We start from the raw sequence: 22,358 nt of genomic DNA, 5'->3' as shown, positions 1-22,358 counted from the left end.
TCTCAAGATGGACGACTATTTATGTTATCTCTTTTATCGTTTTGTTCAGACTGTATTTATGTACGTTCTAAAATAGTTATCAGCCGAACAATTAAAACCATTTTTCATCCTTGAATTTAACAAAACCTATTTTTTACCGCGATAACTAACATTAATCTTATAATATGATTCAAATTTTTTTTGCCGCGTATTCATTTCAACCAATCATCAAACACTTTATATAAGCATTATATAAATTTTCTGAAATATATATATATATATATATATATAGCACACAACTTTTACAGTATTATTGAATTGTTTTATAACAGTTAATGTGTTTAACCTATTAAGAAATAAAATGTTGTTTATTTAATTAAAGCCATTAACAATATAAATTTTATAAAACATGTCTTTATTTCCAGCTTATTCTGAAGAAAATAAATCTACAACATCTAATGAATCAAACAATTTTTTAAAAGGTTATTGAAATGCATCATAAATCAATATCAATTAATATAGTTTATGATACAAAATGTTTATGATACAATATTTATTTCTAATTACAGAAAATGAGTCAACCAGTTGGTTATACAATTCCAGTTGTTTAGAACAAATTTCATCTAATAATTTTATTGATGTCTCTTCAGATTCTTCAGATGAAACTTTTTACTTCCATAAAGAAGAAACTTTATATACTACTAGTGTAAAAAAAGAAAAACTTACATTGGAGGAAAAACAACCATCTATACATATTAAAAGAAAAAAAAAGGATAAAAAAAAGAATATATATGAAAAATCAGAATATGAGAAAGATGTAAAAAATGTATATTTTGAAGATAAGTATAAAGATAAGGGAAATTATACTATTAAAACACTTTATTCTCGAATTAGACCATATTATAATATTAAAAAATGTTCTCTTGGTTTTGTTTCTCACAAACAATTGAAAAAATATATTTATGAAAGATATTATGTAAAAAATATTGACTATATAGAAAAAAACAAGAAAAAAGATACCATTATTAAAAGAGAATCTATTACCAATTCATTTAAAGAAGAAGAGATCCCTTCATGGCACATTAAATTAGAGGAATTACAAAAAATGAAAACTAAACAATATAATGAAAAATTAACAAATAATCCAAATGATATTCAATTATGGATTGAATATGTAGAATTTCAGGTATTATATTTATATTTGTAATAAAGAATATAATATATTTAATATAAGTTTAAGAAAATTAATGTAATACATATACATATATATTATATTATTATATTTATATTTACATATTAAAATCTATGTGGAAAAAAAACTAAAAAATTTAAAACCGAAAATATATTTTATGGAATTTTTCAAAAACCATTAGATTTAAAAATACTTTAAATATATTAATTGCTTTTTTTAATTAAGAAATTTAACAATGTATATAATTTAAATAAAAAATTTTTTAATAATCCATAAAATATATGTCAAATAAGTTTCATTAAAATTAGTTTTATTATTTAATATTAAATTTTATATTAAAATTTATCAAAACTTTTTTGTAGAATATATTACAAATATTTTTTTTCTAGGATACATTAGGATATTTTCAACAATATCAATCAACAAAAGATATTCATAGAGCAATAACATTAAAAAAGTTAGCTATTGTTGAAAAAGCTTTAGAAAAAAATTTAGAATCTACAATCTTATTAAAATTAAAGTTATCTCTTATGGGAGAACTTTTACCTGCTGATGAATTTTCAAAACAGCTTGAAACCTTTGTCAATAAAGATTCAGGAAATGTTACTTTATGGCAAGAATTTATTATGACTACCCAAGCTTCAGTAGCAATGTGTACAGTGCCAAAAGTTTTAGATTTATATTCAAAATGCTTTTGTATTTTAAAACAAAAAGCTAGGACAAATCCTCGAGTATATGATGAACGATTATTACGTATGTAAAAAATTATAAATTATTTCATTTCTCTAATAGATTATATAAAATAATAATTTCTAATTTGTTGTGAATAGAAATGATGTATTGGTGTCTAACATTTTTACGACATACTGGACTTTGGGAACAAATGTGGGAAACAATGCGTTTAAATCTCATTCTAAATCTTAATTTAGATAAAGATAGTCTATCTTTCAAAAAAACAATAGATGAAAAAAAATTAAGTAAGATATCTTATTTAATTAATCCAAAATATATTATTTATATTCTATTTATTATCTTATTATTTTTATTAATTTATAGTTGGAATGGAAGAAGTAATATTAATGTCAAGATTACCATTAAATCAATTATGGCAAAGAACAGAATCATTAAGAGAAAATTGTCATTGGATTAGCGTCAGTAAAAATGAATTAGATCTAGTTGGCGATTCTCGAAGATTTATTTTACCAGATGATGTTGCAGATTTTGTTCATCCAATACTTTCAAGAAATTTAAATTTTCGAATGGCAATTCATACATTACTCTTACTTAAAGTACCATTATTACCAACACGAGATTATATGTTAAAGGTATATTTAATTAGATATATAATTCCGAATAATCTTTAATACAAATTCTAATAATTATATTATGAACTAAAAAATAAAAAGAATATTTTTTTTCAAATTTTATATATATTTAGACATTAACATTAGAGGAATTTGATTGGAGTGTAGAAACTTCAGAAATGTTGCTTCCATTTGCTTGCCCTATGGTAGGTGAAATGAGTGGATATAACCAAAGAAAAGAATTATTAAATGGCATACTTGAAGGACATTTAACATCAGGTCCTCAATATCTTATGTTTCATCCTGCACAAGAATCCTATTTAGATTTTATACGCGAAATATTTTTTACAATCGCTGAAAATTTATCTTCTATGCAACGTACTAGTATATATGTTTGGTGGTTAAGATTTGAAAGATTACTTATCTTTCTTCAGAAAGATGATATATTAAAATATGATAATAAGTAAGATTCATTTCATATTATTTTATATATAAAAAAAAGAGTATATAAATATTTATTCTATATATTTTTTGCAGACGAAAAAAATTAAAAACAACATTGAAGGAATTCTTGAAAAAAGATGAAAATAGAAATAATTTACATTTTTACAGAGAATATGCATTAATAGAAAAAGAAATGGGAAAATTTGATAATTGTGTAAATATTTTAGAAATGGCCATTAAATCACAAGATACATGTCCTTCTTTAATTTGTATTCCTGAAGAGAAATCAGCACTATTAAGTTTATATCGAACATTTATTGAAACTTTACTCAATTTAGAAACTTATAAGGAAACACATAAAATATTAATATTAAATTTAATGAAACAAATAATACCAGAAACAAATGAAAATCAATTATTACAAGTAGAAAAATATTTAGAAAATTGTGTACGAACTTTTTTACAAGAAGATTCTTTTGAAAATGAAGAAAATACATATTTTCTACCAAATTATAAATGTGATACAATTGTATGCTATGCATATTTATTATACATACGAGATCATGATATTAATAATATAACAAATATATTTAAAAATTGCATAAATCATTACAAGAACCAACATTATATACAAGTATTAAACTTTACTTCTTTATTAATAATAAAATTAATAATAAAAATTTTTCTATGTATTTAACATATTATATATTACAGGAAATATTGCAAGAAAGTCAAATAGCACTTTTACAATTACACTGTAAACAAATTCAAAATGAAAGTCTTTTAAAAATAAAATTAGATGATATGCTAAATTTATATCCAAATAATTTTTTTGCTCTTTCAGTATTTGCATGTATTGAAGTAAGTATAATGATGTTAAAAAAAAAATAACATTTTTTATAATATTATTTATAAATCATAATATCAAAAATCATAATATTTATTCAACAGAGTGAATTGCCCATATGGAAAAGTAATAGTCGAATGACAAAACTTCAATTATGGAAAGCATTTGCTATGTGCTTAGCAAATCGAAAACGTATTCATAAGTTACAAGAGCTTAAAGATTATGTTAGTATGAATGCAGCAATTAATAAGTTACTCTATTTTCATCAAACACTTGCAAAGTAGGTTTTTAAATAATTTATGCAAATTCACAATATAAAAAATTTACAAAAAAAACATTTTAAAAAATAAAAATATTAAAAATATAATTAAACTTACAGAATATCAACAATTAAAAATTGTCCCCTATTATGGAGATTATATATGCTTCTTCTTAGAGAATATAACTTATGTGAGAAAAAAGGAGAAGAAGTATATCACGAAAGTGTTGCATTATGTCCTTGGGCTAGAAGTATTTATATTGATGCAGCTGAAGTTGCACCTCAACTTCTTACACAAATTCAAGATATGATACGGGAAAAGGAATTAAGAATGCATGTTACCCCAGAAGAATTAGATATTTTACGTGGTTAATTGCAATTACAATTATGTATTTTTATAATTAATTTTAATATTATTTGTTTAATTAATAATTTATGTAAATAATACTTTTTTCATGTATATATGTATATATATAAAAATTTTATAAAAAAATACAGATTTTATTAAAAATATAAATTATATAATTATCTCAATTTGTAATATTTTTCCTAAAATTGAAAGTACTATATATTGATAAATACATAGTATATATTGAAACAATATTAGATTGTGGTTATAGTTCATAGATATCTATAAAAATAATAAATAAATATTGTTTTTATATTATATTTATTATTTTTATATAACAATATAATAAAAATCTAATATAATAAAATAATAAATTAATGAATACAAATAATAATTAAATTTATATAAGCTATACTATAATTATGAGTAAAGACTTAGGTTAAATTAATCGTCGTATAATGTAATAATTATATGAAAGTTATATTAAAATTTCATTTTTAATTGTAAATTTTTTTTTATCTTGAAGTTTAATCTTATAGTTTTACAGTCTTTTTATCAATTATTTCAAATTTTCTTATTCATTATTAAAATATATATTAACATAAAAGTTAAAAAATTTTGAATTAAAAATTCTAAATTTATTTCTTCAATATGGATTTAAAAGCTGTTGTTGTTTCGGGTGAAGCACCAGAATCTGATGATGATAGTGCAAGCATTGTTACTGTATGTTATTTTTATATTTTTTATAAAAATTATATTATATACGAAGAAAGAAAATGAAATGAATAAATAAATTATATTTTCTACAGGGTATAGGATTTCCATTTGTAAGAACTCCCAATTATTGTGGCACAATTATTTCTGGTGAAGCTCCAGAATCAGATGATGGTATGATTTAAAAATATTTAAAAATATAAAAAATATTTAAAATATAAACAATATATTTTATAATACTTTTTTTAAATCTAATATAATGTAACATTTATTAGATGGAACAAGTTTAAGCAGTATTAGTGGAGCAGTTGATGCTATGACTTGTATACCAGAAATGAAAATACCAAAATCAAAAAAATGTTCCATAAAATACAATAGTTTGCTTCATAAGAAATTACGTAAGTTAATATTAATGCTATTAATTTCAAAAACAATATTTTTAACAAAATAGATATATTTTTGTCAACATCATTTTATTGATACTTTTTTAATACAATATGCATTGCTATTGCTAAAATATTATATAATAATTTTGGCGCAGAAAAATTTATTATAACATAATCAGAATAATGTAAATATTTTTTCTATTAGACTCAAGCTTATTTTATTCCAGCTAAAACTTTAATTATTTAGAATTATTTAGAACATGTAGTATATATTTTAAATATTTTTATACATATAAATAATATGCAATATCTAATTTAATTAATAAAAGATATTTAATATTTCAATTGACATATTTATAATAAACAGATGAATGCAATGAAACTTTGGATAAGGATCTTATACAAATGGTTGATGGAACAATTGGTGCTGCTACTCAAGAATTAACAACTGTTAATAAACAATTGTTAAGAAGTGAACTTATTCTTCAAGAAGCTGTCTCTCAATTACGTAGCGCTTGCAATCGAACAAGGGATGCTTCCAATGCACTGCTTCAACTTATAAATGAAAATTTTGTATCCTCTATTAAAACCTAATATGTGTAAATATATTTTGTTATGTAAAGTTATTATTCAAATATATAATGAAAATATTGATATAATTAATAATAATAATAATAATAATAATAATAATAATAATAATAACAATAATAATAATAATAATAATAATATAATAATAATAATAATAGCAATACTGCTTTAGTATATATTAAATATCAATATTAAAAAATCAGTATTTTTAAAGGACGTGGTGGGTGGGATATTATTGAGCATCAATTGTTTTCTTTAATTGGCAGTTCTATTAAATATATCAATTGTTTTCTAATATGTCTTAAAATTTAAGTAAAATATTATTTTGTTCAATGTTTCACAAAGAAAGACCATTAGAAATTATATATATATATATATATATATATAATTATATATATATAATTATATATTATATATATATATATACAGAACAAATTTGTAATTACTGATACATTTGGATGCTATTAATTATTAATATGTCTATGCTGATCGTTGCACTTTAAATATCCAAATGACAGTAAATGTAAATATTATTTTGTAATATTCAGATGTTAAGGTATATATCAAAGAATGTCACGATGTTTTGTTTAAAGTATTTCTGTAAAGAATAAACATAAGCATTTTTTTTTCTTGTGATTTAGAACAAATATAATTATATAGATGTTAAATAATTAACATTTTTGAACATTAAAAATTTTATTTTCTTCTTGTAACAAGTATAAGTATAATAACAAATTTTATTTTGATATATATTATTTTGCATATGCATAATCTTTTCAGAAACACTTATATATTTTCTTTTTTTTTTTTTTGCATTTTTTCTTATCAAATGCATGACTTTAGTATCAAAGAGCTGATATTGATATTTCCTATTATCATGCTAAATTTAGTGTATAGTGAATTGATGATTATAATGAGGATGCATTCTTTCTCTATAAATTCAGTCTTAAACATTTCATCAATCTTTGTTGAACTAAATCTTGATATAATATATCTACATACAAAAATTCATAAATCAAACGAATCGTCCTTTTTACTAAGTGATATGACAACATCGTGACGCAATATGTTCTTTGACATGATATTTCTATATAACTTTTGTTTATGTAATACATTCAGATTATTTAATGGCTAAATTGCATATATTTAACTATGCATGTGTATTTAAGATCTCATTTTGCATTAAAGCAATTCCTCATGTCATATTCTACAAAATAAATAATGCTAGAAAAGTACATTTATACCATAAACCTATAAAAAATAACATAAAAAAACAATTACTATTAACAGAATATAAAACTATTCATTAATATTATAATAATATTAACATATTATAAACTATCAAGCATTGATTTTTCACATATTCCTTTCTTGTTAATAAATTTAAATGTTCACATATTTAGCAATATTTGCAAATTTTAGAAATAAATTTTGACTATTCGTCAAAATTAGGAACTTATTAGTTCCTATATTCATTTTTTTTCATTGCTTTCAAATTTTTGCATAAGAATCTTAAGATTTTCATTAAGAATGCAAACATTCAATTGTTATGAGTAATACAATGGTGATAGATAGCGTAATAAATTTTGTAAACGCTATAAATGTTAATGATGGGCTCAATTCCAGAAAAGGATTAAAGTTTGTTGTAATTGGCGACCTTTATAAAATATGCGACGTCGCACACGATACATGTTAGCCAATGTGAGGGCGCCCACCCCCCACATGGCCTACGCTCGCTCTATTTCTCCACCACTTGCACACATCTGAAGAACATCCAAGGATCCTTGAGCTTGTCGTTTTTCAGCCAAAAATCTGCCAGAAGCCTCTTTTAATTGTTCTAAAAAGATTCTAAAATAATTCAATTAAATGATGTTATATTATACAATAGTTTGATAATATCATAATATTATATATTTTAACATTTTAAATTAATTTTTAAATTTTTCATATTATTTACTATATAGGATAGATTTGTTGATTTATAATATACTATAAAAAATAGTAAAAATAAAATAAGAAAAATAATATAAATGATTATAAAATTTGATAATAAATATTTTATGATGCAAAATAGAGAGCAATAGATTTTTCATTTCAATATATAGAAAATCAAGTTTATTTCTTATTTATATAATTTAATTAAAAATGATTTAATTATTATTATTAATGTTCTTATTAATATTAATATTCTTATTAGTTTTCATTTATGATTAAACTATATATATAATATTTTGTATCAATGTCAAGTTAAATAAAAAATATACTGATATTTATTTTGTGTAAGATTTATGTGGGAAAAATATTTAAATTATCACATTTATATAATAATATTTTTCATATTTTAATAGAGAATTCATTAATATCTATTTTTCATATATAAAATATTTACTTATTTCTAACTTCGTTTTTAATAGAACATACATTATTTGTTCCAAAAATCTTTGAAATATCTTATATAAAATAAATCTTTTAATATAAAAATAGAATAAATAATAAAGAAAGTAATATATAATAATATGTAATAAATATTGTCAAATAAAATGGCAACAAAATTTTTATAGTTTTATATATATATACTTACATATTGCCAGACACTATATCAGCTACACTATCTGGATCCATATCACTGAGTAATTCTAAATTATGTCCATCAAGCAATGATATATGTGATGGATCTCCATGCAATGATGAGACTAATGCTTCTATTGGTGGTCGACGTCTTCTAATTTCATCTCTTCTTTGTCCACATTCTATATTGTCTACATCATCAACAACTATATAACGAGAAGCAGCTTTATTGCTTCCTGCTGCCACCCATTTCTGATTTCCATATAGAACCATTAAACTAGTATTTCTTTCTAATGTGGCAAAATATTCTTCATCATCTACCTCAGTTCCTGATTTAAAAGTAATATTCATTTGTTAATTTATAAATAAAATCTATATTGCTAAAAACAACAAAAATATTATCTTACCATCTTGTTCTAGAACAATTGTTAGTTCTGCATCTAAAGGTAAAGATAAACGATTTCTTGCAATACTAATTAATTCTTTTAAAGAAGAAGCAGTGATTCCCTTTCGTTTTTCTCTAGTATGATCAACAATTTTATAAGGATTTCCCAATCCCTGCGAAATTCCTGCTGTTTCTGACATATTTTTTTAAATAAGAAAACAATCTGAAAATTGCTCACAAAGAAATTTAATTTAATTTTGTATTTTCGTTAATTGTTCGATCAAATGTCAATCAAATATATAAAATTTATGTCATCAAAAGTTTACTTTCTTTAATAAGATTGACCGTTATTAAGGCCTGATTATCGTTGCACATTAGTTTATCAATATTACTGATATTTTTAAATTAAATCGTAACACAAGATTCACATTCACTCAATAATGGGTGTCACCAATATCCATTAAATTTTTGTTAGAAAAATGTTTGCAAAATACTTAAAATACTAAATACATGCTGATAATTTGGATGTAAAATTGTAAAGTTGGAAGATAAGTAAGAAAGGGCAGTGTTTTGGATTGCATTGGATTGTTGATTTTATAAGGACTTTTACTACAGTTATTAACAATTTACATACACATATAAAATTTGAAAGACGTAAAACGAATTCCGTTCGAGTGACTGAACTGACCGTATGTCAACTCAACACTGGGTCAATGGTGCAAATACCCCTCCTATTTATATTCTCTGTAGACTACTGCGTATGGTATGTCCAAGACACCCACCATACTATTCCCTCCCAACATGGCACCTACACAGAAATCAATAACTTACCCCACTCTAGTAATCATTTTTTTATTGTCGTTAAATGAATTGTTTACGTTAGAATGCAGTAATATTCTCATTCATAACTCAACGTAATATATATTCCAATAAATGTAATATTTAATTTGAATTTTTTTTTCATTATCCATTTTTATTATTTATATAAAATAATAATATTTAAGAATAAATTATATTTATTACATAAATATTTTAATAATATGACATTTTCTAATATAATTAAAAATAATCATTTTTGAAAAAATAAACTAAAAATATCATTGTATTAAAAATATCTAAATTTTATATTATTTTGTCACTAATAAATATATTTATATAAAAATATATGTATATTGCATAATAATAAAACTATGAAACTATATCAAATATAATTAGATAAAATTATTTTTGTAAAAAATATCTATATAAATATATACATTTATTAAAATATTGTATGTATGTGTATATATATATATATGTATATATATATATTTATATATGATATATTAAGTCTCTAATTCAAAAGAATATAATTACATTTTGTGTAAAACATATAATTTTGCAAGAATTTATGAATTTAAGACACAGCACTGTAGTTAAATTTAGATCAATGAGACTAGATACTGCTTTAAGTTTAAAGTTAGCTCAGAGTTAGCCCAGTTAGGGCTTTTAGTAGAATCACAAATTTCATTTGAATGTTATCAATTAAATTTTTTTAAAATATCATAAAGTTAAATTAAAAATGCCTTTACCAAGTGGAAGTAAAGAACCTGATGACAGTCAAACGTGGGAATTAGCAGAAAGATGTCTTCTTCCAATTGCATTTTCACATGCAATTGCAGTTATTTTAGCAACTATATTAAATACATTAAGTATATCACAAACATCTAGTTTTGTACTTTTTCTTTTATTACTGGTCATATCCATAGGATTTACATTATTTTATCACAACTTAAAAGTGAGTTATTAAAATACATATATTTATTTATCTATAAAATTCTATATTATTACTTATTTTCTTTTATTTAATTGTATTGATAATTACTTTTAAATTTTAATAAATATGAGTATATGTCTTATATTTAAAAATATAATGCATCTTCTAGGTAACTGCTGCAGGAAAAGCAATTCTTATTACAGGTTGTGATTCAAGAGTTGGATATACTTTAAGCAAACAATTAGATGAATTGGTAAAATTATATATTATATATTAATTTTTTTGTAATTGTTATTACTTATTTCTAGTGTGTATATTAAAGGAATTTTAAAACAAAATTTATTTTTAAAGGGATTTACAGTATTTGCTGGTTTTAATACAAAAGTTGAAAATGAAGAAATAATGCAAAAATTAAGACGAGAAGCTTCTGGTAGATTACATATATTACAATTAGATGTAACTAGCGAACATGATATTCATTCAACATTTCTTTATATAAATGAAAACTTACCAGATGGTGCTCCAGGTTTAAAATTATATTTCTTTAAAATAAATAGATATTTATTATAATATATATTTAATATTAATGAATATTTTACAATAGGTTTATGGGCATTAGTACATGCTGCTGCTTGGGTGACATTAGGTGAATGTGAATGGGTACCTCCTTCTGTATTAAAACGTAGTATAGATATTAATTTTATTGGTCTTGCTAGATTAACTCAGGTAAATTAATATTAATATATTATTAAAAATTATATATTATATATTTAATTAAATGTTCCAATAAAATAATTTTTATTTAAAGGTATTTTTACCTCTAATTAGGCGATCAAAAGGTCGTGTTGTGCTAGTTAGTAGTCTTTTAGCTCGTATACCAAGTCCCGTTCGAGGCATTTATTGTGCAGTTAAGGTAAATCATTTAAAATTATCAATAATTGTATACACTAATGTATAATACTAACTAAACATATTTATATATTTTCTAAATATTTATATATTGTTCTATTTTAATCTTATATATATGTATATATATATATATATACATTAGGCTGCAGTCGAAGCTTGGGGAGCTTGTCTCAGATTAGAAATGAGAAGATGGGGAGTAGATGTAGTTATTGTAGAAACTGGTGAATATGTATCAGGAAATGCATGGTTAAAAGATAATAACTCATTATTAGAACAAGCTAGAGAAATGTGGATTCAACTGGACCCTCAAACTCGTAAAGAATATGGACAAGAATTATTTCAAAAAGAAATGTTGGCTCTTGAAAAATATACACAAGAAATAGATGTAGATATAACACCAGTAATTAGAGCTTTAATAGATGGAGTAATAAAAACTTTTCCAATGAGAAGATATACACCAGTGTCACGTAAAGAAAGAATACAAGCATTATGTAGTGATTATCTTCCAAAACCAATTTATGATATATTATATATAAATTAAAAAAATACAAAAATATAAATAATCAAAAATAAAAAATTACATGTCAATGAAAATTTAATAAATACCACCTATTGATCAATTGTTTATGATATAATATTATGAATAATAAAATTATTTACTATTTACATTTTATCTTTACTTCATAGAATTATTTAATTTGAATAAATCCAATAAGATAATACATTATATTTATATATATTAATATATATTATTCATTGTTGAAATAAAATAAAAAAAGAATAAAAAATATCATTATAATTTATAAAAGTATTGTTTTTTTAGAAAATTTTAATATTCATTGCAATGTAACCATGGATTGTAACTGTAAAACAGAACAATATAATATAAATTAAAATGAAATATGTCATATATCAATGGAATAAGAAAATTTGAAAAAAGAAACTAAAAAAATCAGATTATGCTAGTGCATTTCAATATTTCGCGAGTAGTGAATTGAATTTGGATTAAAATTCTTACATATCATAAAGCAGTCAATTAATATAAATTAATTTCAAATTTTAAATATTTTTTCTATAATATTTTCTAATTATTTTTAAAATTGATAATTACAATAAAATAAATAATTATAAAATTAAAATTGATATTTATAAAATTGATAACATGCGAATAATACCTATACATACCTTTATTAAATCGAACACTAAATAGATTAATTTTTTAATTTTTTCAAAGAAAATAATTTTTTGTAAAATAACTTCTACTTATAAATAAGGCGATTAATATTATTTTGAGATATTGTTACAAATATTCTAAAATTTCTATAAACAACATGTAGAAAATTAATATTACGCAAACAAAAATAGTCAACTAAATAATCACTTTCTTTTTTTTTTTGTAACCAAATTTTAATTAAATAATCACTTTTTAAATAATTAAATTATAAATTTCTATAAAACTGTTATTTTTATTAAAATTTTTGTTCTATAATTTTTTATATGCATTGCATTACATCCAAGATAGATTGCGCTAGTAGTTTTAACGATTCCATATTTCATAATGTCGGTAAAAATATTTTCATGAAACAAAGATATTATTCAAAATTTAAGAAAATTAAATGAATATTAAATACTGATTATACAAATAGAAAAAAAACAAAAATGCAAAAACGAATCGTTAATATATTTATTGACAATTTTTCTTAAAAGAAAAGAAAAGTAAAAGATAAAAAAGAAAAATCAATTACTTAATAAGTTAATACTGGAATAATATTTATTTTTCTTTGAAAGCGAGTACATTTTTTTAATTATTATTATCTTTAATTATTGGTAATTCACTCAAAAATAACATTATCCAATATTATATTATCTTGTGTTTGGTCATATATACGACAAAATTTGGTATATATACATATATATATATATATGTATATATACTTATTATTATATCTATATATACATGTATATATCGCGTGTGCTTTCTATACAGAGAGTATTACGATTGTGTTAAGAGTTTTGTAGTGGTTGTATAGTGGCAGGGGGAGGTCCTTAGCCCCCTTCGTGAGGCACACGCCGGTAATGAGTGTTTATACCATAACTGCGGCGACACCAACAACGAGTACAATAATATCAACAACAACGGCGACGACAACAACAGCGGTAACAGTAACGACGACGGCTACGCCAACAACAACGGCGCCGGCGGTTGCCGTGTCGCCTGAAGCTGCACCTGGTTGGATAGAATTTTGTGAGAGACACGCCCGCGCTTCGGCTTCTGATTTTGCTAAAGCTTTTTGTACCTATGTCAGTTTAAATTTACCTGAAAGTGCTAGATTAAATCTTTCTCATCATGATTTTTTAAAAAAATTTGTTGAAAGTTTTTGTGAACACTTCGAAAACGAATATCTACGTCGTACAGTTAGGTATGCCATAATATGAAAAAGATATATTTTGTTATTTGCTTTTATAATTTTTTTAAATTTAAAAAATTTATCATAATATATATATTATATAAAAAGATGAAAATATTGCATTATATTTTGCAGATCACCATCTTTATATGACACAAGACATAGTGCAACTAATGATAGGGATATTAATGCTATAAGTCAAAATAATAATGCTCCTATTCGTATATCATCTCATGAAGAATTCAGTGATTACTCTGAACATGATGGAGATGCAATATCACCAAAACCATCACATAAACCATTTTTCCGTCGTTTATCTTTTAAAGGACTTAAAAAAGGAAAAAGCCTTTTTCATAAACAACAAAGTGATGAAGTGGAATTATCTCATAGTGAACATCGTAGAGATAAACATTCAAAAGCTAAACTTTCTAAGATTGTAGTAGAATGTAGAAAAGAAGGCATTGTTAATTCTTTAATGGGGGAGAATATTGATGGAACTCAAAAATGGGAAAAATCTAGACTTGCTTTAATAAAAGCAATTGGTGGATATATGTTAGAATTTTATTCTCCTCCAAAAGCAGTAAAACCACGCAGTGGTGTCTTTTGTTCTGCAATTACTGAAGCCAGAGAAACAACTGCATTAGAAATGCCAGATCATGAAAATACTTTTGTATTAAAGACACAAAATATGGAATTTGTAATAGAAGCTCATGATTCGAATGATATGAGATCATGGTTAGCTACTATTAAATATTGTATGCGTACAGTGCAACAAAATTCTATTAATCCCAATTCTGGAGTAGAAGCTACTGGAGAATCTTTAGGACATGCTTCATTAGCTATTAGTAATGAAGGAGATAGATTAAGAACTAATTCTGCAAGTAAAAGTTCCCGATCTACTTCCCATGAACATGGAGATGAAATAGGTGGCAATCCTCCAGAAATACCTCCTAGACTTCGTATAAGAAGTAATAGTAATTTGGAATTATGTTCATCACAACAAGATATTGAACAATGTAAGATAGATTTATATATAAGAGTTTTAAAATTATCTAATATATATATTAGAAATAATTAAATTTTGTTGTAGTAAATGTAAATGATGGTGAATTAGATTTATCAAGTAGTTTAAGAGAATATCCATGGTTTCATGGAACTCTTCCTAGATCAGATGCAGCACAATTAGTTTTACATAGTGCTGCTAATGGTCATGGTGTGTTTCTTGTTCGACAAAGTGAAACAAGAAAAGGAGAATTTGTATTAACTTTTAATTTTCAAGGTAGAGCAAAGGTAACATTAAATTAAATTATTTTATATAACTATTAACTATTTTAAACTATTCAAAATAATTTATTTTGTAATCTTTATTATAGCATTTACGTATGACATTAAATGATCAAGGACATTGTCGTGTTCAGCATCTTTGTTTTCCTGCTATATATGATATGCTTGAACATTTTCGTCAGAATGCCATACCTCTTGAATCTGGTGGAACAGCAGATGTAACTCTCACAGAATTTGTTGTGGCAAATCATGCAATACGATCAGCACATCATAATATGTCTGGAATAAATCAACAACAATTACAAGAAAGAAGACCTCCAGTTGCTCCAGAGCCAAGAGAAGTAAGAGTCAGCAGTGGAAGTCTAACTCCTCTTGAGTGAACGCGAGTGGCCAACACCCACAGTCTGAAGTCTAATCTACAGACAGTGAGTAAATAAATAAAATGATGCACCCATTTTTTTGTGCGACTGGTAATATATACATTCTAAATTGATATTCACATCATTATAATATTTTAATAATTTATATATCCATATTCGGATTATTTTGTATTTAAATGCTACTAAATGTTTTTCTTTTTAATATAAATTATTTTATAATTTTTTATATACAGATATACATAATATAAAGTGTTTTATATAATAGATATATAAGCAGATGATATGAATAGATGATATAAGCAGATAAAATATAACATATTCTACATGCAAAAATGAGTCAAAGAAAAGAATATTTTTTTATTTAAAACTTTTTAATTGTTTCTGAAAAATTAAAATTGAAAAACATTGTTTATTTGATTGTACATTTTCAATCTTAATTTTCTTAAAAAGATTTAAATAATAAAATTTTATTTTACATTTTTTATATATTTATTTATATTTTTTTATATTTATGATCTTCTTGCTGATTAATGATTTATATCTAATAATGATTTATTTAAATTCATTTATATTTAAAAATTTGATTTAATTATATTAAAAATTTATATTTTCAAATTTAATTTATTATTAAATAACAAAATTTTATTAACTTTTTTTTTAATTCATTTTTATATGTGTAAAATTTTTTCAATCATTATCTATATCATTCATTTTGATACACATTGTATATATTTTTTCCATTTATTTAATGATATATAATATTTATAAGAATAATATTTTTTCAATTTGATATTTTGATATTTTGATATCTTTTATTATGATTAAAAAGATTGCTTTGTTTTTCCTTTTTTTAATTAGTAAAAATTTTATATAGTTAATGTTTTATTATTTTTATTATTTTGAATAGAATTTTTAAAATTAATATTATTTTTAATATTTATAATATTTCTTATTAATTTTTATATCATATATATGTGTACAAACTTTTAATCCGAATGTGGAAATTTAACAGAATTTAACTAAATATTATACATGTATATAATTGGTATTTTAATTGAAAGAATTCTCAAAATTAAAACTTATGATAACTCTTAGTAGTAAAGAGTTGTAATTAATATATGAGATAATGGTGCTTAATATATATGACCGTGGGACAAGGAGCTCGCTTTTATATGTAAAATATTCTTAAAATTTCTGGTTTATTTTAATTATGAAATATGATGATAATTATATGATGAAAAATTATTTTATTTTATATATAATAAATATTTAATAATTTTTTGCAAATCCAGAAAATTTAAGAAGTCAAATAAAATTTAACGAATTATTATTTGAATTGAATTAAATGTTAAATGAATATTTATATAATATACAGGTGCGCACATATGGAGGTTCTATAAGAACACGTACAGAATCACTGGAAAGACTGGAACAACAAAACACCATTACAGAACAACAAAGTTCATCATCAACTAGTGGTAGAGCAATTCAAAATACTTATAGTTTTCTTTGACGTTGGATTCACAATACTCTACCATCGGGTTACAATCCAGTTAGTCCTCTAGATTAAATAGTTTCTCATTAATTTAGAAAATCAAGATAATTTTTAGTTGAACTTATTATTTTTATTATAAACTGTTATTCTAAAGTGTACGATTTCAATTACGCAAATATTGTATTTTTTAATCAATTATTTCCATTTTACAAGATAAAGATTAGTTATATTTATTAACATCTTTATATTCAATTTTGAAAACAGAACATAAATTTTAAAATATAATTATTTTACGTTTTTGAAATAATATATATAGATTATTTTACAAATTCAATGAAATTTATAATAAAATTTTATTGATTGTACTTTTTTGCACGTTCAGATATATCAGCTCAAATTATCGTTAACACATATTATAAGTGTTATAAGTATTATAAAATATTTCAAATATGTATATGAAACTAAAAGATCATGGCCTTTATTTCACTAAAAGGAAGAATATTTTAAAATTATAGCATATTCATTATGTTATCTAATTTACTTAAGTATATGTACTTATGTCAGAAAAAAAAAATATATATATATATAAAATATAATATTTAATAATAAATAAATAAATTATATATATAATATATATATATATATATACATATATATATATATATATATATATATACACATATATATATAAACATATATGAATATAAATTAGTCTTGTTTTATACGTAAAATTATTATGGACAATCTCTTTACTTGCCTCTATAATTATTTTTTTTATAAATTTCAAAATATACTAAATAATATATGCATATAGTATTATATATTAAATATATACATTAAGAGGATTTAATTTAAAGAAATCAGAAACTAGTCTAAATATTATGTATAAATAATTCAATCGTAATAATTAATTGAATAATTAAATCATAATATTCAATCTAAAAATAAGATTAAATAAAAAATATATCAGAATTATATATATATATACATATATATATATATATATATATATATAATTCTATGTTATTTTAAGATTACAATATTTTATGATAAAATAAATATTAATGTAAGTATTATTATTAAACTAATAAGCACATAAAAGTTATTTATATAGATATAGAGCAATATATGACTGAATGTGCAAAATTAAATTATAAATAAATATACAATTATATTAGTAAGTATCTCAGTAATATAATAATTAGTATGAAGTATAAGAAAAAAATATTTTCATTATATAAAGGATAAACTGATTACTGTGATAAGATTTTTTTTTTATTCAATAGTAATAATTTTATGAATTTTTTTCACTTGTATATATAATCATTAAGATAAAATATTTTTTGGTTAAAATATTGTTTAAATAATTTCTAAACTTTTTTTTTTTTTTATATTACAAAAAATAATTTCTGGAAATATTTTTCAAATGTAAATATTTAAGAAAAATCTATTTTTAAATAAAAATTATTATTTTTAAAAAAAACAATGATAAAATAACAAATACATGATAAGATTTGAGATAATAAAATTAAATTTATTTGAATGTCTATATAAGTTACTGAATATTCATAAGTACAAAATAAAATATAAATAAAAATTCAATTATTTTATTATTATATACATTTTTTCGTTATATTTTATTTTAAAAAAAATTGTGTTATTTTTTCTAAATTTTATAAATTTCTAAAAAATTTTGTTGTAATTATCGAATTATATTACGTACATATTAACCTCCTCTTTCGCAAAATTGCGAATTGTTCTATTGATTTTACTTATGTATATTTTTTGTATATGTATGTATGTTTTTAATAAATTAAACAATAACAAATAATGTATATGTTTAATAATAAAAAATCAACTTTTTATTGTATTTAGTATTAATCATATAGGTTAATAAAAACTAGCATCAGCCATTGTAATCAATATGCTATTGGATACAAATAAATCTTGAATACTTGCTAAATATCCAATAAATAGATATTACATTATCGTTTAAATAGATAAGAGTTATTTCCGGTTCAATAAAAAAAAATTCTTTGTGTTTGTGATATATAACAAATAAATTGTAATACGTTAATTTAACTCACAATTATCGATATGGCATCTCAGGTAATCTAATTGTCAATTTACTACAATAATAAAATATTAATTAAATAATATGAATTGAAGGTATACGAATTCAATGTAGAAATGATGTGTGAAGGATGTGCCAATGCTGTAACAAATGTACTTAATAAGAAAGAAGGTATGATTTATATTTTTATAAATTTGAGAATTTTTATTTAATATTTATACATAAATTTTATTTAAATTTTAAAACATTTTATTTTTTATTTCTAATTACAAAAAATATAAAATATTAAATATTAAATTGATTTAAAAATATTTTAGAATTTATTGGGTTAATTATTTAATTCAGAATTAATTTTTAGGTGTTAATGATGTACAAATAGATCTACAAGAAAACAAAGTATTTGTCACATCTATACTTCCTTCTGATGAAATATTACAGATTATTAAAAAAAGTGGAAAGGCATGCAAATTTTTAGGAATAAAAAAATAAATATAGTATACGTTTAATTATATTTTATTATATCATAAGATTTATTTTCGTCTATAAAATTATTGTATTAAATGTAGCTCTTTTTACATTAAAATTTCAAATCATGCATAAATGCAAATAAATACTTAGAAATTTATTTTTAATAACATATAAAATTATTTTTAATAACATATAAAATATTAATTAAAAAATTTTTATTTTGAAATTAATTTTAGAAAATATTAAGTACAATTTAAATATATATTTTAGAAATATTTATTATTTACTTATATAATCAAATAATTTTTTAAATAAAATATAAAAACTTATTTTCTTAACTCTTCTTCTAATACTGATAAACGTTGTTCTAAAATAGTAACAGCATCACTTAACGATTGTACTTGTTCATTAAGTGCATCTACTATTCCATTTGAACATGTTACTCTATTTAAATCAGGGGATTCTTTAGGTAAATGTGATATGTTTACAATACGACCTTTTTCAAAAGGTCTTTGATTTCTCATATTTATTACTCTATATTCTAAATTTTCATTTAAAATTCCAGTATCTGGTATTTCACAATGAATTCTTCCATTTTTTAAATTTGTAATATCATATTTTTCATCTAATGACTAAAATGATAAAATATTTTAAATTATAATTTAAATATTGGCTATGAATATTAAACTGTGCAAACATTTATATATAAATAATGTGTTTTAAAATTGTTATTACTTCTATTTCTTCTTCTCCTCCAGATATATCATCATCTTTATGTAATTTTTCATCCTTAATTTTTAATTCTACTTCTTTAACAGGTGAAACTAAATATCTAGAAATTTTTCGAGCAATATCATCCTTATCAAAATTTGTTTTCCACATTAATAATTGATGATCTGTTCCACCAGAAGCAAAAAATTCTCCATTAGAAGAAAATGTTACTGATGTTACACTGGTACCATTTGCATGTCCTTTAAGTGTATAAATTGGACGACCCTCTAACAAATCTAAAACCTATTTTATAGTTTTTGATAAATTCTATACAAAGAAATTATTAAAATATAAAAAAAATATTTACTTTCATTGTTGAATCATCAGATGCAGTTAATATAAAATTTCCTTTTGGATGAAATTTTATCATATTTACTGAACCCTTATGAGTTGCATAATGTTGATATAAAGAACCAGTACGTATATCATATAATTTTACACAACCAATTGTATTTGCAGATCCAATAACATAACCACTTGGGTGAAATTCCACATGTGTAGAGTAAGCTAATAAGAAATTTAGTGATAGAAATATTTTGATTATAATTTAAAAATCCTTAATAAACTATAACATTTTAGAGAAAGAAAGACAATAAAAATTATTCATTTTTAATATAAATATAATTTATATATTATTATACCTTTTACATCATTAAAAGATTTAATACATTGTCCACTGATAACATCCCATAATTTTATTGTTTTATCATCACTACAAGAAACTATAAGTCTACCATCTAAAGAAAATCTAGCACATCTGACCCAGCTTGTGTGACATACAAATGACATAAGAAATCTTCTTTGACATACCATCCATAATTTAACACTTTTATCATCTGATGCAGTAATTAACTACGTATAAAAAAATATATATATATTTATTTGATCAAAAATTAATTTATGTATCATTTATCATTTAAAATATAAATACCTTTTCTCCATCTGGACTAAATTGTACTGATCTAACAGCACCTGAATGTGCTTTAAAATCTAAAGATTGTCCTGTAACTTTAGGAACCCAAATTATGACAGATCTATCTCTAGAAGCAGTAGCTATCACTTCTCCCGATGGTGCATAAGTTACATCAAAAATTACATCTTTATGTCCAAAAAATCTGTAAGCCCTTACAGATTCTTTCAGATTCCATAATATTATACTTTTGTCTGAACTACTTGATGCTAATTGAGTAGTTTCAGGATGAAAACATAAACTTGTAATAATATTTTCATGTCCTTTAAAATGTTTTTCTATTGTAGGGTCACAAGCAGTTTCAATCATCATTCTAATATAATAAATTGTATAAAAATTTTCATTTAATATTAAAAAATTAAATATTCTTAACCTAAATAAACTTATTAATATACGTACAAAGTATTTCATAATATACACGTAATACATATAATTATGATTTTAATACATATATATTTTAAATATAATTGATTTTATTTTAATAAATTTAAAAAAAAAATAAAAAACATTACCTCTTCTTAATCACATCAGTTATTATTATATATCTATATTATAATTGTTTTAAAGATATATTTGCATTTTATTACATATGCAATACAAAATATATACTTAATATATATAATTTTATTAAAAATAATAAAATATTTATATTATCAGTATTATATTAACTCACATATCAAACAAGATTTTAACCACGTTCAATTTAAAACGAATTTTGACTACGATAATCAATTAAAATACTATGTTACAGATGTAGAAGCGCGAAATTCGAATAGTTATTTTATTATTACATATAGCTATTTTATAATTATTATATATATTATATAT

General features: G+C 21.9%; 6 protein-coding genes across 10 annotated transcripts; 4 read left to right on the top strand and 2 right to left on the bottom strand.

The window, feature by feature from the left end:
- The first annotated feature begins 206 nt into the window (after positions 1–206).
- LOC108002903 (nuclear exosome regulator NRDE2) lies at positions 207–4,553 on the top strand. The gene is made up of 10 exons (XM_017064884.3): positions 207–461; positions 549–1,165; positions 1,561–1,924; positions 2,002–2,148; positions 2,228–2,496; positions 2,610–2,938; positions 3,013–3,553; positions 3,634–3,780; positions 3,871–4,046; positions 4,146–4,553. The coding sequence occupies exons 1-10, from the start codon at positions 389–391 to the stop codon at positions 4,396–4,398; spliced, it is 2,916 nt and encodes a 971-aa protein (XP_016920373.1). The 5' UTR covers positions 207–388; the 3' UTR covers positions 4,399–4,553.
- Positions 4,553–6,133, top strand: LOC108002739 (uncharacterized). The gene is made up of 4 exons (XM_017064570.3): positions 4,553–5,097; positions 5,184–5,262; positions 5,364–5,486; positions 5,842–6,133. The coding sequence occupies exons 1-4, from the start codon at positions 5,026–5,028 to the stop codon at positions 6,066–6,068; spliced, it is 501 nt and encodes a 166-aa protein (XP_016920059.1). The 5' UTR covers positions 4,553–5,025; the 3' UTR covers positions 6,069–6,133.
- A 606-nt stretch (positions 6,134–6,739) lies between these two features.
- Positions 6,740–13,219, bottom strand: LOC108002909 (DNA fragmentation factor subunit alpha). 3 transcript variants are annotated; one of them, XM_062071671.1, is made up of 5 exons: positions 12,866–13,219; positions 12,348–12,543; positions 9,038–9,823; positions 8,644–8,959; positions 6,740–7,910 (listed from the first exon to the last, which is right to left on the bottom strand). In XM_062071671.1, exons 3-5 carry the CDS (start codon positions 9,213–9,215, stop codon positions 7,790–7,792), a joined length of 615 nt encoding a protein of 204 aa, XP_061927655.1. In that variant the 5' UTR covers positions 9,216–9,823; positions 12,348–12,543; positions 12,866–13,219; the 3' UTR covers positions 6,740–7,789. The 3 variants fall into 3 exon arrangements, with proteins under 3 accessions (XP_061927655.1, XP_016920382.1, XP_061927656.1); XM_017064893.2 differs by lacking the exon at positions 12,348–12,543 and having other exon boundaries at positions 12,866–13,005; XM_062071672.1 differs by lacking the exon at positions 12,348–12,543 and having other exon boundaries at positions 9,038–9,238; positions 12,866–12,996.
- Positions 10,577–12,346, top strand: LOC108002908 (D-beta-hydroxybutyrate dehydrogenase, mitochondrial). The gene is made up of 6 exons (XM_017064892.3): positions 10,577–10,792; positions 10,941–11,024; positions 11,123–11,297; positions 11,376–11,497; positions 11,580–11,684; positions 11,823–12,346. Exons 1-6 carry the CDS (start codon positions 10,577–10,579, stop codon positions 12,219–12,221), a joined length of 1,101 nt encoding a protein of 366 aa, XP_016920381.1. The 3' UTR covers positions 12,222–12,346.
- Positions 13,219–19,075, top strand: LOC108002942 (SH2B adapter protein 1). Of its 2 annotated transcripts, none has more exons than XM_017064949.3 (5): positions 13,219–14,100; positions 14,224–15,104; positions 15,179–15,378; positions 15,462–15,797; positions 17,128–17,330. In XM_017064949.3, the coding sequence occupies exons 1-4, from the start codon at positions 13,757–13,759 to the stop codon at positions 15,750–15,752; spliced, it is 1,716 nt and encodes a 571-aa protein (XP_016920438.1). In that variant the 5' UTR covers positions 13,219–13,756; the 3' UTR covers positions 15,753–15,797; positions 17,128–17,330. The 2 variants fall into 2 exon arrangements, with proteins under 2 accessions (XP_016920438.1, XP_016920437.1); XM_017064948.3 differs by having other exon boundaries at positions 13,312–14,100; positions 15,462–15,713; positions 17,128–19,075.
- A 743-nt stretch (positions 19,076–19,818) lies between these two features.
- On the bottom strand, positions 19,819–22,183 carry LOC108002877 (POC1 centriolar protein homolog A). Of its 2 annotated transcripts, XM_017064840.3 has the most exons (6): positions 22,043–22,183; positions 21,492–21,843; positions 21,202–21,412; positions 20,868–21,067; positions 20,525–20,803; positions 19,819–20,421 (listed from the first exon to the last, which is right to left on the bottom strand). In XM_017064840.3, the coding sequence occupies exons 2-6, from the start codon at positions 21,840–21,842 to the stop codon at positions 20,116–20,118; spliced, it is 1,347 nt and encodes a 448-aa protein (XP_016920329.1). In that variant the 5' UTR covers position 21,843; positions 22,043–22,183; the 3' UTR covers positions 19,819–20,115. The 2 variants fall into 2 exon arrangements, with proteins under 2 accessions (XP_016920329.1, XP_061927645.1); XM_062071661.1 differs by having other exon boundaries at positions 21,492–22,063.
- Positions 22,184–22,358: the final 175 nt, after the last annotated feature.

Source organism: Apis cerana, linkage group LG2 (assembly GCF_029169275.1).
Source record: "Apis cerana isolate GH-2021 linkage group LG2, AcerK_1.0, whole genome shotgun sequence".
Classification (NCBI taxonomy): Eukaryota; Metazoa; Arthropoda; class Insecta; order Hymenoptera; family Apidae; genus Apis; species Apis cerana.
The sequence above is the reverse complement of the archived record's forward strand: the minus strand, read 5'-3'. Positions and strand labels throughout refer to the sequence as shown.

Excerpts from the sequence above, each read along its gene's own strand:
- LOC108002909 (XM_062071671.1), bottom strand. The coding sequence starts at position 9,215 with ATGTCAGAAACAGCAGGAATTTCGCAGGGATTGGGAAATCCTTATAAA. Across the intron at positions 8,960-9,037 it reads AATTGTTCTAGAACAAGATG|GAACTGAGGTAGATGATGAA; the intron begins GTAAGATAATAT and ends CTTTTAAATCAG. Across the intron at positions 7,911-8,643 it reads GATATAGTGTCTGGCAATAT|AATCTTTTTAGAACAATTAA; the intron begins GTAAGTATATAT and ends GAATTATTTTAG.
- LOC108002942 (XM_017064948.3), top strand. The coding sequence starts at position 13,757 with ATGAGTGTTTATACCATAACTGCGGCGACACCAACAACGAGTACAATA. Across the intron at positions 15,105-15,178 it reads ACAACAAGATATTGAACAAT|TAAATGTAAATGATGGTGAA; the intron begins GTAAGATAGATT and ends ATTTTGTTGTAG. Across the intron at positions 15,714-17,127 it reads TTGCTCCAGAGCCAAGAGAA|GTGCGCACATATGGAGGTTC; the intron begins GTAAGAGTCAGC and ends TATAATATACAG.
- LOC108002908 (XM_017064892.3), top strand. The coding sequence starts at position 10,577 with ATGCCTTTACCAAGTGGAAGTAAAGAACCTGATGACAGTCAAACGTGG. Across the intron at positions 11,298-11,375 it reads CTTACCAGATGGTGCTCCAG|GTTTATGGGCATTAGTACAT; the intron begins GTTTAAAATTAT and ends ATTTTACAATAG. Across the intron at positions 11,498-11,579 it reads GTCTTGCTAGATTAACTCAG|GTATTTTTACCTCTAATTAG; the intron begins GTAAATTAATAT and ends TTTTATTTAAAG.
- LOC108002877 (XM_062071661.1), bottom strand. The coding sequence starts at position 21,959 with ATGTATTACGTGTATATTATGAAATACTTTGTACGTATATTAATAAGT. Across the intron at positions 21,413-21,491 it reads TTAGTCCAGATGGAGAAAAG|TTAATTACTGCATCAGATGA; the intron begins GTATTTATATTT and ends TTTTATACGTAG. Across the intron at positions 21,068-21,201 it reads ATCTTTTAATGATGTAAAAG|CTTACTCTACACATGTGGAA; the intron begins GTATAATAATAT and ends ATTTCTTATTAG.
- LOC108002739 (XM_017064570.3), top strand. The coding sequence starts at position 5,026 with ATGGATTTAAAAGCTGTTGTTGTTTCGGGTGAAGCACCAGAATCTGAT. Across the intron at positions 5,098-5,183 it reads ATAGTGCAAGCATTGTTACT|GGTATAGGATTTCCATTTGT; the intron begins GTATGTTATTTT and ends TATTTTCTACAG. Across the intron at positions 5,487-5,841 it reads TTTGCTTCATAAGAAATTAC|ATGAATGCAATGAAACTTTG; the intron begins GTAAGTTAATAT and ends TATAATAAACAG.
- LOC108002903 (XM_017064884.3), top strand. The coding sequence starts at position 389 with ATGTCTTTATTTCCAGCTTATTCTGAAGAAAATAAATCTACAACATCT. Across the intron at positions 2,149-2,227 it reads AATAGATGAAAAAAAATTAA|TTGGAATGGAAGAAGTAATA; the intron begins GTAAGATATCTT and ends ATTAATTTATAG. Across the intron at positions 3,554-3,633 it reads AGAACCAACATTATATACAA|GAAATATTGCAAGAAAGTCA; the intron begins GTATTAAACTTT and ends TATATATTACAG.